Source organism: Piliocolobus tephrosceles, chromosome 15 (genome assembly GCF_002776525.5).
Source record: "Piliocolobus tephrosceles isolate RC106 chromosome 15, ASM277652v3, whole genome shotgun sequence".
NCBI lineage: Eukaryota > Metazoa > Chordata > Mammalia > Primates > Cercopithecidae > Piliocolobus > Piliocolobus tephrosceles.
Window position 1 is genome coordinate 70533458 of NC_045448.1, and position 15700 is coordinate 70549157.

The 15700-nt window shown below is 40.8% G+C and overlaps 1 protein-coding gene and 1 non-coding gene across 2 annotated transcripts in view; both read left to right on the forward strand.

Annotated features, from left to right (window-relative positions):
- The first annotated feature begins 1170 nt into the window (after nucleotides 1-1170).
- On the forward strand, nucleotides 1171-1275 carry LOC111550633. The gene has a single exon (XR_002734130.1). It is a non-coding gene; the product is annotated as a small nucleolar RNA U13 (small nucleolar RNA).
- Nucleotides 1276-3520: 2245 nt separating this feature from the next.
- The window catches only part of MXD1 (MAX dimerization protein 1), a 28388-nt gene continuing 16208 nt past the window's right edge, over nucleotides 3521-15700 (forward strand). Inside the window, exons 1-3 of the mRNA XM_023223974.2 lie at nucleotides 3521-3859; nucleotides 4577-4676; nucleotides 10198-10227. Coding sequence (XP_023079742.1) covers nucleotides 3787-3859; nucleotides 4577-4676; nucleotides 10198-10227 — 203 coding nt within the window. The 5' untranslated portion in view covers nucleotides 3521-3786. The remainder of the gene's footprint in view (nucleotides 3860-4576; nucleotides 4677-10197; nucleotides 10228-15700) is intronic.

The window sequence follows — 15700 nt, forward strand, 5'->3', positions numbered from 1 at the left end:
GGATTATAATACAGTAACAGTTGTCTTCCCTGCCACTCTGGGGTGCTCTCTGAAGCGGCATCTCTGGCAAAGAACTCCATAGCGTGTGATGAGCCTGCCGCTTGTTCAGTATTGGCATTTACCTCTTAATATACTGTCCTGTGCCCATCTGGAGTATAAGCCCCCCAGAGGAGACTGGGCAGAGATTTACTTGGCAGCAAAAATTATCTGACAAGTCTAGTATTTTAGGTCTTTGTAATTCCCCATTTTCAAGGTATATCTCAATTAGTTTATCTTGATATATGCTCAGAGATATAAACTATTGTCATCCCATGTTTATGCTATTACACATAGCTTTTTATTTAAAGTTCTGGTCATAAAACTCAGGTTCAAATATCCTAGAATTCACAACTTCTATGTTTGGAGCTGTGACTCTCAGTCATGATACAGCACTCAATGCTTGTATCATGCCTTTGAGGCACTAGGTATTGAAAGTCACCACTTCTTCATTATCTTAGGATTCTCAGTTCTTTCTTCAAGACTTATACTTTCAGGTTTTCTTAATTAACTGGTCATCCCATACATTTGTGTAAAATAATTTCTAGGAAACTCCGAATCTCAAAACCTTTGCTTTATACTTACTACTTCATTTCCAGTAGATGGCACCAAATACCCTTTGAAGGTCTTCGTTATACTAATTCCTAGTTGGTGTTGCTGGCTGATTGATAATTGCGTCCACCACCAAGGAACGAACATGGTCTATTCTTTAGTCTGATTCTCTAATTTTTATATAATGTAGTATTTTTGTTTGGAGTCTAAGCTAGACTTGTTGGCATTTAAATTATTTGCTGTTTCTGGGTCAGATTTCAACCTTTTTTCCCCCTTTTTAAGACAAAAATAAGTGTGACTTTCCAGTCAGGGTGATTGTAGAGGAAGGGTCATGATACTGAAATAGGACTTGGTTAAAATAAAGAGTTGAGAGTAAAAGAATAAAGACATATGCCAAATGTTTGTAATAAAATCAAAGAGAAAATATAAATATACACAAAATCCAAAATGTTAGGATAAAGAAATCAAAGCATTTTTAGTATTATCGCTTTGGGTACTTTAGTAGAATTGCATTCATTTATGATTTTCAAGTTTGTTTTACAAATAACATGCAATTTAAAAATACTCTTTAAAAACTGTTAGATCCTTTTGTAGTTCATAAATATAGTAATTAGGTGTTCCCATTCATGTGTGAGACGTGCCCCCCCAAAGAGCTTGTTACAGTGTTGGCACATTACCTGTCTGATGGGGAGGGAAAAAAAAGTTATATTTCTACCTTCATTTCCAACTTTGTATTGTGCTTTGAAAACCTTTACCTACGGTATGTGTATTTCATTAGTATTTTCCTAAAGAATCAGTTTTTAGATCCAGTTAACCACTGAAACCAGAATATGCCTATATGTCAGGCATGATTTACTACATGTTTATTCTATTTATTGAGTTGATTTAATTTTAGTGGGTTTGTGGACCATTAAAAAAATACATGTTTAATATTTCCTACCATAATTACATTTACACTTTTGGCTTTCTTTTCTTCAGTACTTGAGTTGTCAGTGTTTTGTGACTCAGTCTGGAAATCTGTTTAAACCACCTTGTCTTTATACAACTACCAACAGGAGGATTGGTAACTTGGGCTCTGGGTGAGATAGACCTAGATTCAGTTTCCATGTCTGCAGCTGAATGCATGACAAGGAAAATCATTTAGCCTCCCTGGGCCTCAGTTTCTTCACTTGCAAAATGTAATTAACACAACCTACCTCACGGGGCTATGTTGAAGATTAGAGATAATGTAGGTATGATGCCTACACATAGTAAGCTATTATATATTGGCAACAATAATAAACTTTAAAAAAAAAAGAAATATGTTCATGCTTTACTCATTTGTATTTTGGGGACTCAACCTACCAAGAACTTTATTTCTACTTTTAAAATTGGAGATGTCTGTCAGTACATTGGCAGTGTAGCTTGGTTTGCCATATAGCTTTCATCTCAAAAATTTTGATAGGTTTAGGGAACGATCTTTAACTTTTTAGTTTTCTATACATAACATTCTATTAAGCATTTATATTGGTACCACCCCATGCGGAAACACACCATTTGCAGACATCTTAAAGAGTATTCTTGGCCAGGCGCGGTGGCTTAGGCCTGAAATCCCAGCACTTTGGGAGGCCGAGGCTGGTGGGTCACCTGAGGTCAGGAGTTCGAGACCAGCCTGGGCAACATAGTGAAATCCCGTCTCTACTAAAAATACAAAAATAAGCTGGGCGTGGTGGTGGGCACCTGCAATCCCAGCTACTCAGGAGATTGAGGCAGGAGAATCGCTTGAACCGGGAGAAGGAGGTTGCCGTGAGCCGAGATTGCGCCATTGCACTCCAGCCTGGGGGACAAGAGCAAAACTCCCTTTCAAAACAAAAAGCAAACAAAAAAACCCAATAATCTTGTGAGTGTCTTCATCTAGAATTAAAAGGGAGGGGAAAACCCTAAAAGAGATTTAAGTCAAAGAATCTTAGAGTTTAATGCCATCCTGTAGGTTCAGGAAGTCTCTGAGCTTTAAAAACCCACTCGCGTGAAAGTAATTAATTATTCCATCGGGGGTGGAAGGGGGTGCGGAAAAGGCGCATGAGCTCAATGCTGTATACTGGAGCCCGATTCCAGCTCTTTCTTGAGGGCAGGAAAAACGCCAGGTGGCAAGCATTTTAACAACGGCCAGGCTTTTCTTCTCAAGCCCCGCAGCAGCCACGTGGCGCCTGCCCGAGCTCTCGGCTCACCGGCCACTATCCTGCACCGCTCTCCGGGATGATTCGCGGCTGGGCCCTCGCCAGCCAGAGTTCCGCGAAGCCCGGAACCTCCAGGGCCGCGGCCACCAGACCCAGGGCTCCGGCCCCGAACCCAAGCGGGACAGAGCGCCCAGGCGATGCGAGGTGCCAGCCTTCCATTCGAGAGACGCCTGGCAGGTCCCCGGAAGTTTTCCCCGGGGACAGGTCTTGGCAACAGGTCCGAGGCGAGGCCGGGTGGAGCCGAGCTCCGCGGCTGCCGGGGAATCAGCGCCGCCCAGCGCCGGACCGGCCCTCCCAGCCAATGCCACACCTGGTGAGGAGCAGGCAGGCCGCTGACCATCAGCCACTTAGGGCTCGCCTGGACTGGAGAAAGGTGACATCATCGTAGCTGGGAGGTTTCCGAAGGCTTCACCAATGGGAGACCGGCGAGGTGCTTGCCTGCTACAGCTCTTGACCAATACTAACAAAGCAAAAGGGGGCCCGGGTTGTTGGTATAGAACCAATGGGAAACAAGGAAGGAGCACGAGGCGGAGTTGCGAATCCTGTCACCAATTGGAAAGAGGGGGTGGAGCCCGGGCCTTGTCAAGCGTGACCAACCAGCGAGAGGAGCGGACTTTGGGAGGTGGAGCCGTGAAGCCCTCTCCCAATCGCACAAGTTTGGGGGCGGGGCATTCTTTGGGGGGCCCAATGAGGAACGCGGCCGAAGCTGGCCTGTCAAGAGAAGGGGCTGGGGGCGGGGTGATGGTGAGTCGGGGATAAACACTCCGCGGCGGTGGTGGCTGCGGCTCTGCTCCGGGTTCTGTCACGGTGTCGGCGGTGCCCAGCTCACTGGCCCCCTCCCTCTCTTGTCTAGCGTGGTTGCCAGAGAGGCTCCCTCAGCCCTGCTTCGCGGTGTCCACAGCGGGCTCCATAGCGGTCCGGCGGCGGCAGCGAGCCCGTGGGCAGTGGGGGTTGGTCCCGTGGCTCCGGCCCCCGGTGCAGAATGGCGGCGGCGGTTCGGATGAACATCCAGATGCTGCTGGAGGCGGCCGACTATCTGGAGCGGCGGGAGAGAGGTGCACGGGGACGGGAAGGGGTCCACTCGAACCGAGGCCGGGGGGCCTGTGGGGCCGGCCTCAGGTCCGGGCGCCCAGCCGCTCCGGGGGTGGTTGGAGGCAGGGAGACCGCGAGCGCTCCCAACCCCTCCGGCTCTCCCCACGCGCGGTCCGAAGGGAGGCTGCCGCTGCCCCCAGAGCAATGAATGGGATGGAGAAGGAGCTATCGCCCGCCGGGGTCCCGAACGCCGCCCCTTCCCCAGTCCCTCCCGAGTGGGCGGCCGGGGCCCCCTCCGATAGCCTCCCTGGTTTACCTCACCCGGGCTGGTCCCGGCCGGCCCCCAGGTGGGTCCAGCGCCCCAGTCTCCTGGGCAGAGGAGACTTGCCCTCACGGTGCTTGCCCTGCACCTTCGCCTGAGGCTGGTTCCACTTAACCCGCACCAACCTGCTGGACGTTGCCAGTGGGAAACCCAGGCTGCGTGAGCTTAGCCACTACTGTGTCTTTCTCAACAATGAGCAGCTGGAATCCTCTTTACACCTGCTCCGAACTGAGGGTATTCACACAATGTTTTTTTTTTTTTTTTTTTTTTTTTTTTTCTCATAATTCCACTTTACCCCTTTTAATTATTTCCACAATATTCTTTTAAAGATAAATAAAGGAAAAAGGAAATACTGTAGAGAGGAGAGAGTATTAAATATTCTGGGCCCATTCATTAACTGGATCCTCCTGTTTTCTAGAAGCTGAACATGGTTATGCCTCCATGTTACCATACAATAACAAGGACAGAGATGCCTTAAAACGGAGGAACAAATCCAAAAAGAATAACAGCAGTAGCAGGTAATTTGGTAAATACTTCTTTCTGTCTTTTAGATTATATTGTAGGTGACACAAACTGCTGAATGTAAGTTGCCTGTTGTGATTATAACCCTATAAAATTACACTGTGGCCGTCATGATTCAGTAATGTACACATGGACTTAAGACATTGTAGGAAGCTGTTTCTGTTTGGGTTGAGGGAACTGAAAAGAAAAATAGAAATGTTTTACATTTTTTATGAACTTTATTCAAAATTTAATTTCGCTTTTCTTCCCTTTTGGAACAAAAGAATCTGTGAAAGCTTCAAGTGAGATTAGCAATGGTGACAATATTTTCCCTTCAGAAGTTGCAGATCAGGGCAAGTTTTCTATAAGTCAAAATGCTGGACATTATCCATTTCTTTTACTTTTCGTTGTAATGATTTTATAAACACATTAAAGTACCTGATTTGGCATAAGTGGTAGGATCTCATACTTGACATGTAAATTAAATACAGTGGTTTGTTTGATACTCTAATTTGTCACCTCTATTTGTAATGGCAAAGAGGAATGATTGAGGTTGAAAGCTACCTCTTTAGTGACAGAGGAATATATAATACTGAAATATTAATATGCTACAACCTTTCCATGTTAGTCTTATAGATTGTCTCATACCATAATTCTTAAAAGCTGTGAATCTCACTGGAGATTTTGTTAATGGTCAGTTAAATCACATATTAAAGTCCTGTGCATAGTTTCTGGTACATATAAATAGTCCATCAATGTTACTGCCCTTTTTCTCCCTTCTTTGCCCTTAAAATGTAGTTGGCTAGGATATTCGTTTTATTAGATTCCTTCAACTATACCTTTCCTGCCATTAAATTAAAAGCGTCGAATTTTTCGTCACTGGTTTAGAATCCTCATCCCTCCCTCACCCTCATGAATAACTCCTTGCAAGTGTCTATTTGATATCCTCTGTGGCTTAATACAGACCAGGAATTTCCCACTTAAACCTAAAAATCACTTGTTCACTTGTTCTTGCTGCGTCTTCTGTACTTGGTTCACCTCATTAGTATCGGTGGTGGAACCACAGGATGTGAGCAGCATTACTTGTGCCATGCCCTTGAATAAAAATGGCACATGAAGAATCAACCTGGTAATTACTTGGTGGGTTTTGCTTGTCCTCTAATCTTAGCATTACCTGAAGGTGGTAGCCTGTAGTTTTGTGCATGGATATGAAGGCACTTTAAGAAGGATGTTAATACTGACTTGTAATATGCAATGGTATAAAAACAATTAAGCTGTGTTGCATTTTATTACAGTATTTTTTTTAAATTTGTTTAGAAGAATTTTGAGGCCTTTCAGTTAATTTTTCTGGAAAAGCATAGTCCATTTTGGCTTTCATTATTGTCCTTATTGTCCACTAATGATTTGAGAGGAATTGTCCATGTTACTTATTGAGGCTTAATACCTTAACACTTTATTTTTTTCCTTAGTTTCACAGGAAGGTTGTAGGGGATGTTCACTAGTGGGGATAAAAAAATGAGATGTTGAAGTGGTTTGGTCCCAAAAGGTGATTAGGAAAGAAAAATAATAGTAGTTAAGAATCTTAAGCCAAGAAATGGATTCTTTCTAGTATCTTCTCTTTAATAATCAGTACTATGCCAAAAAAAAAAAAAAAAAAAAAGGCTACAAATTCTTCTGTTAATGGGTTGGTTTGCTTTCCATGGTTAGAGACAGGGGATTATCACAGTTGTCCATATACTTGACTGATAGTGAGTTAGTGTAATATATTCAGTGGTGTAAGGATTTCTGAGAGACCATGATTAAACCTAGAGGTAGCACTAGGCAAACGTGTGAGGCAGGAGCAGGTAGTTTTCTTTCAGTGTGATCGTTTCCTTCATGAACCATTTGGAATAGCTCCTTTTTTGAGGAACAAGCAATCATAACGGAGAAAGCAGCTTGACCCCATGGTTTGAATCGGCTTTATATCCTCAGCCATGTATGGTCAGAATTTTGAACTGAGGTAAAGGATAGGGAGAGATTACTGCTGGTTTACATAACCCTTGGATAACAGTTTACTCTTGTTCATACAGGTTGAAATGCTGTGCTTTTTGCTTGTAGAGTCTGGGGAGCTACTTTTCCTTGGACAATAAAAGATAAGATTTAGCCACATAGGAAACTTCTTGGGAACTGAAAATGCAGATCTTATTCACGTTTCTCTAGTTGCTTATTAAAACAACAAAAACGAAAATGAAATTGTGAATATCAGTTGTTTTTGAAACTATCCGTAGGAAGATGGAAGTTTCTTTCCTACTGATTTTTGAAGTCAATTACTAATTATTTAGAATTGAAATTTAGAACTTTTTAAAAGTGTGTTTTGTTCAATGAGTAAAGCAAGCTTTGGCACTCATATGAAAGAGGAAGTTCAGGACTTGCCACCCAGTTGTTTTATAAGATAGTGGCTAGAGTGACCTGACATGAGGAGTCTTTTTGAACCCAAGGATTTTTCCTGGTTATCTCATATACGCCATAATTTGACTTAGTTATTTTTTTATTAGAGTGTATTTTTAAATGGTGAAATTTGACCTTTATCAGTGATTCCAGAGTTATCCATTGTTTTCCATAATCACATGGAAAATAGTTTTGACACAAGGTATCAATGTGTTCTTATAATGCTTTAATTAAAAATGTAAATGTTTACCCATCAATGGAGGTGGCTGGCATCTCGGAACTGATCATTTTTGAAAGGGCTGCTTTTTATTAATAACTCAGTTTCAGTAAACTGGATACCCTTCAGTAATGCTCTAGCATTAGCTATAAGTCCCCCTTGAAAAAGCACCACGTGTTTAACACTCTCAAGTAATCAAAGAAAATCTGTAGTTTTAAAAATTTTGTTCAAATTTTAGAAGAAGTTGTGCTTCCTATGGAGTTTGTTTAAAAGTTTATTTTGGGGATTCAAAATTTTACATCAGTATATAACTCTATTTATTAGTTTATCTATATATTTTCAAAGAATCCAGAAATATTTTGGTAAGAATTTCCTGTGTGCTGTTATTTTCTACTGTCTTCTCAACCTATTCACTTTCCTCTCCTCCACCTACAAGGGATGGTCCTTGTCTACAGTGAAAGAGGGTAATCTGAACCAACTGCTGGCATATACTTTCATCCATTTTATTTTGTTTATTTATTTATTTATTTATTTAGACAGAGTCTTGCTCTGTTGCCTAGGCTAGAATGCAGTGGCACCATCTCAGCTTACTACAGCTTCTACCTCCCGGATTCAAGTGATTCTCCTGCCTCAGCTCCCGAGTAGCTGGGATTACAGGCGTATGTGACCATGCCCTGCTAATTTTTGTATTTTTAGTAAGGAAGGGGTTTCGCCATGTTGGCCAGGCTGGTCTCGAACTCCTGACCTCAAGTGATCCACCCACCTCAGCCTCCAAAAGTGCTGGGATTATAGGTGTGAGCCACCGTGCCCATCTACTTTCATCCATTTAAAAAAATCTGTCAGACTTTGAATTTGCTAGTCCTGGTTAAAGTTAAAATGCCACGTGCTTTACAGCCAAAGGTTTGCAGTATATGCCAGATACTTGTTAACTATAGTATCCTGTTGGCCATTGAAGGCGATAAACCTTCAGAACAATGTGACTGGAGAATGCTGAGGGATAACCAAGTGTATCAATGTAAAGCTTTTATTTCTTTTTAATTGAGATGGGCTCTTGCTGTGTTGCCCACACTGGTCTCCAACTCCTGAGCTCAAGCAGTTCTCCTGCCTCAGCCTCCCAAAGTGCTGAGATTACAGGTCTGAGCCACCATGTCTGACAATTTTAAAGTTTTGTTTTGTTTTGTTTTTGAGACGGAGTCTTCCTCTGTCGCTAGGCTGGATTGCAGTGGCACGATCTCAGCTCACTGCAACCTCCGACTCTCTCGTTCAAGCAAGTAGCTGGGATTATAGGCGCCCACCACCACGCCCAGCTAATTTTTGTATTTTTAGTAGAGATAGGGTTTCACCAGTTGGCCAGAATGGTCTCAATTTCCTGACCTTGTGATCCGCCCACCTCGGCCTCCCAAAGTGTTGGGATTACAGGCATGAGCCACCACGCCCAGCCTAAAACTTTTAAGTTAACCAATTTTGGATGGGTTTGAATACATGAGATCCATGTGTTGTTTACCTAGAAAACAAATATTCTAAACTTAAAATACTGTCATTTTCTCATTTATTTTTTCTTTGTGAATAAAAATTGATTCCCAAGGTCCTTGTGGAAGAGAAGTTTAATGCTAGGTTGGAAATTTCTCATTTCAAGACAACCTCCTCATTTCCGCTGCCATCCCCCCACATTCGCTGTCCTTAACCCCCATTCTCTGATGAGTGAACTTGGTGGTGGTGCCCCTGATGTAAATAAGTGGCTGAGCACTCTTGAGGTGGTATTCCTCCACGATTGCTGTGAGAATTTATTTCCTAAGCCCAGTAAGGTGCTGATTATGGATGGCCCAACAGAATTCATGAGCTGAAGCAGGGAGTAAACTCCTGAGCTGGTTAAACTCCGGAGAATTTTCATAAGAAAAGTCAAGATTCAGCTCCTTTACAATGCTGGTAGCTTCTTCCAAATTTATAACTGGTTAGGAAGGAGTTGTGTGAGGAGGACACTAAAAGGGCCACATTGACTTCTTATAACTTGGTGGTAACTTGTCCATAAAGTCTTAGGCCAGACCTTGTCTTTAAGGTCAGCCATAAATACACTAATCATATGGTTTCATATCTATCACACCTTTCATCCAAGGCTCTCTGATCAATTTTACAGTTGCTACCTCATTGGCCTATACTTGTTCAGTAAATAATTGGTAATTATTTTTATTCTCATCTTATAGACAGGTTAACCAGTGACAGGACGGTAAAGAATTTTATTTATTCCACAGCATATCAGTGGCAAAGCTGGACTTCACATTTCACTAACTTCTGCTTTAACCAACCTATCATCTTTATGTTGAGCTGAGCTTTGGAAACCCCTTCCTAAAAGCATTTGGTTGCTATTTAACAGTAGCATCTTGTACATGATAGTTACTTCAGGGAGTCAGAAGACTGGGGAAGAGGGTTATTTTACTATTTAAAACAGCATAGTCAAGCAACTTTACACAAAGTTTTGGTGTATGCTACCCCTAGGGAAAACTGCAGGGGTGGGGTAGGGATGCTACCTCCATTGTTCTACCCTTAGCCTCAAGAAGGCTTTGTCGTATTATGTAATGCAAATTCACATTGCTTTGTGCAGCTGTTTTTGTATAAATAGACCCCTTTTCTTCCTTGTCTTAAAATGGATTATTTTTCCACTAGAGAAGGCATGCTTCTTGGTTTGTCTCTTTACCTTGAACTCTATTTTAGGTATTTACATTTATCTAACTCTTCAAATGGACTAATATTTTTAGTAAAGCCCAGTGAATTTTTCTCCCTTTCTACATCTCTCCTATCAACTTCGGAGAGAAAGAAGTTAAAAGAACTGTGTTGGTGTTGAAGTAGTGCTTTAAGACAAAAATATCTTATTATTCTCTTATTGTTCCCTCTTTCAGATCAACTCACAATGAAATGGAGAAGAATAGGTGAGTTGGGGATTTGGGAGGTGGAATGCGGGGAGCTTTGTTGCATTCTCTGTTCATTAAGTTCAAACTTTTTTGACTCTTCCCACTAATAGCACCTGATTTCAGAATTCACCCAGGGCCCTCTAAGCAGCATTGCTCATAAATTACTTAGGTAGATATAGAGCTTGCCAGTTAAAAGACTACACCCCTAACCCTCACCCCCACCAGCCCACTCCTGAAGAAAGCCTTTGAATGACTATTCCACAGACCAAAGCATTTTAGTAAGAGGCAATATTTCCACAAATAGTGTTTTTTAAAAATTACATGCTACTGAATATAATTGGCAATGTTATCTAAAATATGTATACATAGATATATATACACAAACATAATATATGTGTGTATATATTAACACATGTGTATTAACATGTGTATGTATGTGTATTTGCAGTTTACTTGTGAATGAAGAGTCTCAAAATTCAGGCAAATGTATGCATGGCAGAAGTTGGAGATGGTGCCTAACTAGAGGAGGCCTACCACCCTCACTGGACTCCATCTTGCCACAGCCTGAGTGGAATCTCTCTCACCTGGATTGCCTCTTGCTGCTTACTTAAATCTTTATTTTCCAAATCAAGTTGCCCCTCCTTCAGTGAGGCCGCCGAGTGCTTCTCAACTCTGGTTGCACATTAGAATCACTTGCAAAGCTTTCTGTGTATTTTTAAACATATTTTTATATTAAACACATTATACACATACACTTGTAGATTTTTCTGGTGAGGGTAGAGAACAAAGTTTTATTTCTGCTGATTCTATAAAATAACTTTTTATTATAGAAAATTTCAAATCTGGCCAGGTACAGTGGCTCACACCTGTTATCCCAGCAGTTTGGGAGGCCAAAGTGGGTGGATCACCTGAGGTCAGGAGTTTGAGACCAGCCTGCCCAACATGGCAAAACCCTGTGTCAACTGATAATACAAAAATTAGCCAGGTGTGGTGGCACGTGCCTGTAATCCCAGCTACTAGGGAGGCTGAGACAGGAGAATCACTTGAACCCTAGAGGCGGAGGTTGCAGTGAGCCAAGATCCCACCACTGCACTCCGGCCTGGGCAACAGAGTGAGACTCTGTCTTAAAAAAAAAAAAAAGAAAGAAAGAAAAAATTTCAAATCTACAAAAGTAGAGTGACTAGTGTAATCAACTCCTATGTATCCATTACCCAGCTTCAGTAATTATCAGCATTTTGCCAGTTTTCTATAAGCAAAACCACCTCTCCCGTGGAGTATTTTAAAGCAAATTTTCTTGTATCTCTAGTAAACACCAAAAAAAAAGCCACAAAATACCCAAAACAACAACAACAAAGAAAAAACACTTGGTTTTACCATACTGAAAAAAAATTAATGATAACTTTCTGTGGACCTTTTAAAAGCCAACAAACAGACAAGCAAAATAATGCCCAGACCTTACCCTTAGCAATTCTGATTTAACTGGTTTGGGTTGAGGCTCTGCACTTGCATGTTTCAAAAGCTCCTCAGGTGATTCTCATGTGCAGCCATGGCGAAGAACCATTGAACTAGCCTCATTCTCTGAGCTCCCATCAATTTGAAATGCGGGCTACCCATCCAAATTGAGTACTTTCTCAGTGCCCTGCATGAACAAGAAAAGGATGTGTAATGATGGCTCTGTAAAGACGTGGTTATTTCCTGCCAACCTTCTTTGAAAAAGGAGCCTGACTCTGAAAGTCAGGATCTGAATTATATTTATGTTTCATCAGTGAAAGGGCAGACCAAACCCTTCCCAGGCAGGCAGAATTCTAGAAGAGGGCGGTTAGCTTTACTCCACTATGGAATTTCGTGTGTGTGTGTGTGTGTGTGTGTGTGTGTGATGGTGAGTGTGCCTCACTGCACATATGCTTCTGCTCATCCCTTTGTCTTCCCTTTTAATTGTTCTATGATCGTGACTGACCATGTTTTAAGTTGGAGCTTCCTTTATGCTTTAGTTATTTACATATCATGAACTAGAAACTCAAAAGTATCTCTTAAAGTGGAAAGGTAGTCAGTGTGGCTTCTCTTTCTCATCTTTAGATTTTCTCTTCAGATTCTCTCCCTTCTTCCTGCCTTTGCAGTGGTGTGGGTAAACCGGCACTATTTCTACTAAAAAGTCTTCTAGTTCTTCGCCCCTCTAATACTTTACTTTGGTATTTATTATTATTATTATTATTAAATTTTGATCCCTTCACATAAAGACTTACTAAAACTTCGTGACTTTTGCCTCTGCAGGAATGCCACAGAATGTCAATTGTATTGTTTATTTTAGCACCTCAGGGATGTTTATTTTTTGTCTATGGTGGCCCCAGAACTTGTGCGTGTTACTGGATATTAAATGCGTTCATAGTAGGGTATTAAATCAGCAGGGTCCTCATCCAAGATAAATGTGCAGTTTGTCCAATGGTAAAGATGCAGAGACAGTTTCAGTTAATATACTAAGTGCTAAGATTGAGGTGTGCACAAGAAGCTGGAGGTAAAAATTCTAGAAGAGTGGACGTGAAGTCACCACTAGGCAAGCTGCCTATAATTGAGCTTGCTTCCATATGACCAGTCAGTTTTGCTTGTTGAAGGGTTAGTTATCTAGTTTCCTTCTTTTCTTTTTTGGAATTTGGTCTTTTAAGGTCTTGATAATCTTTCTAGTCTAGAGCATGTGAACAAAAGAGAAGGAAAATCAGGACTCAGTTTACTTAATTTAAGCAAGCATTGGTTGCTGCAGTTCAGGGGAGGTTAAAGTTGCTGGGCTCCCCTCTCTTATTAGAGTGGATGTTTACGAACTTCAGGGTTTGGCGGTCAGTTGAACAGCTGTTTTTGTACTCTTCCTAGTTTTAGTAGCTGAGTTCTATATAAAAGAATACCACTCTGGTAAATGCTAATACGCTTTAGCCATTTTTTACCTGATAACATTGCATAAAAAGATTATCATGGCTTTCATTGCTTCTCGGCCTTTTGGCTAAAATCAAGTGTAAAAAGATTGCCATGGATCTCAAAAAAAAAAAAAAAAAGGAAGAAGAAAAGGCAACTTAGGAAAAGAACTTCTAACAATGGGATTTTCCCTTTTGATATTGCAGAGCTGATTATACTTGGGTTAGTTTTCTTGAATGGAAACCTTTTCTATGGCACTTTAGAGATCCTAAATAATTAGTGTTACTTTATGTTACCAGGACTCCACTGTAAGGATATTATACCCAACACCAACACTTTGAAGTATCTTCGCATTGGTGGGACAATAAATGAAAAGACTTCTAGAATGGTGGTGGTAGTATTCTCTACTCAACAGAATAGGTGTTGAGCACCTAAGATGCCATGTAGTAGGTGCTGGGACTACAGAATCCAGTAAAGGCTACTCACTGCTGTGGAGAAGCTCAGATTAATATCACTCTACAGGGGGTTTGTCAGTCAGCAATGGCCTGTGTTTCTCTGCATTTTAACTAATTTTCTGGGTCTGAGCTCCTAAGAAAACACCCTTGGGGGTGTGGGGTGTGTGTGTGTGTGTGTGTGTGTGTGTGTGGTTTTTCTTTTTTTAAACTAATCTTGCAGAAAATTTTGAGAAATATAGAAAACAATACTAAAAATTTAAATCATCCATGGTTCTGGCACTCAGAGAAAACCAATGGAACTTGGAAATATATCTTTCCAATTGTTTTGGAAAATAACTAAAAATATAGTTTTGTGTGGAAAGTTAGAAAATTCAGAAAAGCACAAAGAATATAAAATCACCTGTAATAGGCCTCTCAGAGGTAACACCTGCTAACATTTGTTCTATATCCATCTAGACTTTTGTGTACAGTTTTTTTTAACCAACATGGGATCATATAGTAATAATTTGTAGCATCTTTTCCAGTTATAAACATTTTCCAGAGTCATTAAATCTCCTTTTCCAACGTTACTTAATGCCCAGTATTATATTATATGAATACATTAAACCTCATGTAATCAGTCCCCTACTTTGGATTCTTCCAGAATAAACAATGCTTTCTTAAACCACCTGTAGAAAAATCTCTGTCCAGCATCATAATTATTTCCTTAGGATAAATTTATAGCTGTGGAATTGGTGGTGAACACGTTTTTAGGATTGCTGGATTGTCCACCAGGCAGGTTATAGGCAGTATTTTCCCTATACTTTACAAGTTGATGTTATAACTTAAAACCTTTATGAGTTTGATAAGTAAAAAATAAAAAAAAACACCCGCACAGGCAACTTGTTTTAATTTGCATTTCTTGTACTACTAGCATAGTTGAGCAGTGTTGATGTCTTTGTGCAAATTGTCTATTCAATAGCCTTTGCCCAATTTTCTACTGAAGAATTTATCTTTTTCTTTATTTTAAAAAGTTTCCGTAATATAAAGGACGTATATGAAAGATACTGACACTTTTTCTATCACATAACTGTCCAGTTTGTCATTTAGCTTTACAGAATCAGTCTTCCCTCACTGATTCAAGTTGCTGCCTTTGGTGTATACTTAATTTTTGTTTATGGCTAGGTCTCTTTCTAGACTTTCTTCCAGTCCATTGATCCATCTCTTCTTCCTATGCCAATACATACCCTTGCATTCTCCTTTTTTTATTTTTCCATGCTCTTATCTATTTTCACCAGTTTATTTTTCCTGGAAAAAACTTTAATCTATGAATTCCCCAACCCTTAAATTCTTTTGGGAGTTTAAAAATTAACATTGCATAATTCCAATATAAATTAACCTTGAAAAGTTCATGCTTATATATTAGATCTTTTCATCCAGGATTTGGTGTGTGTCTTTATTGAGATCTCTCTTTATTCAGATCTGTCTCTAAGCAAAGTTTTGTAGCGAAGTTTTCCACACAGGTCTTATACATGTCCTGTAAAAGGTATTCCTGGATTTGTGTATTTTTAGATTGCTATTGGTTTCCCATTTTAGTTAACTAATTGATTATTGTTGGAATATAAAAATATTTAAATATTTTGTTGTTGATGATAATTCTGCTATATCTTTCTCTTAACTGAGAATTCCTCCACTTTAAAATAAAGCCTTTCAATGAGCCCCTCAGCAAATGGAGACTGAGTGAACATGTGTAAGCTACAGCCAATAGGTCAGGAGCCAGGTGGTAGAATAGACTTTTTTTTTTTTTTTTTGAGACGGAGTCTTGCTCTGTCACCCAGGCTGGAGTGCAGTGGCCGGATCTCAGCTCACTGCAAGCTCCTCCTCTCGGGTTCATGCCATTCTCCTGCCTCAGCCTCCCGAGTAGCTGGGACTACAGGCACCCACCACCTCGCCCGGCTAGTTTTTTTGTATTTTTTAGTAGAGACAGGGTTTCACCATGTTAGCCAGGATGGTCTCGATCTCCTGACCTCATGATGCGCCCGTCTCGGCCTCCCAAAGTGCTGGGATTACAGGCTTGAGCCACCGCGCCCGGCCCAGAATAGACTCTTTTTTCAAAAGATGGCTCTGGCATCTCCTTTAATAGTAGACATCCATTT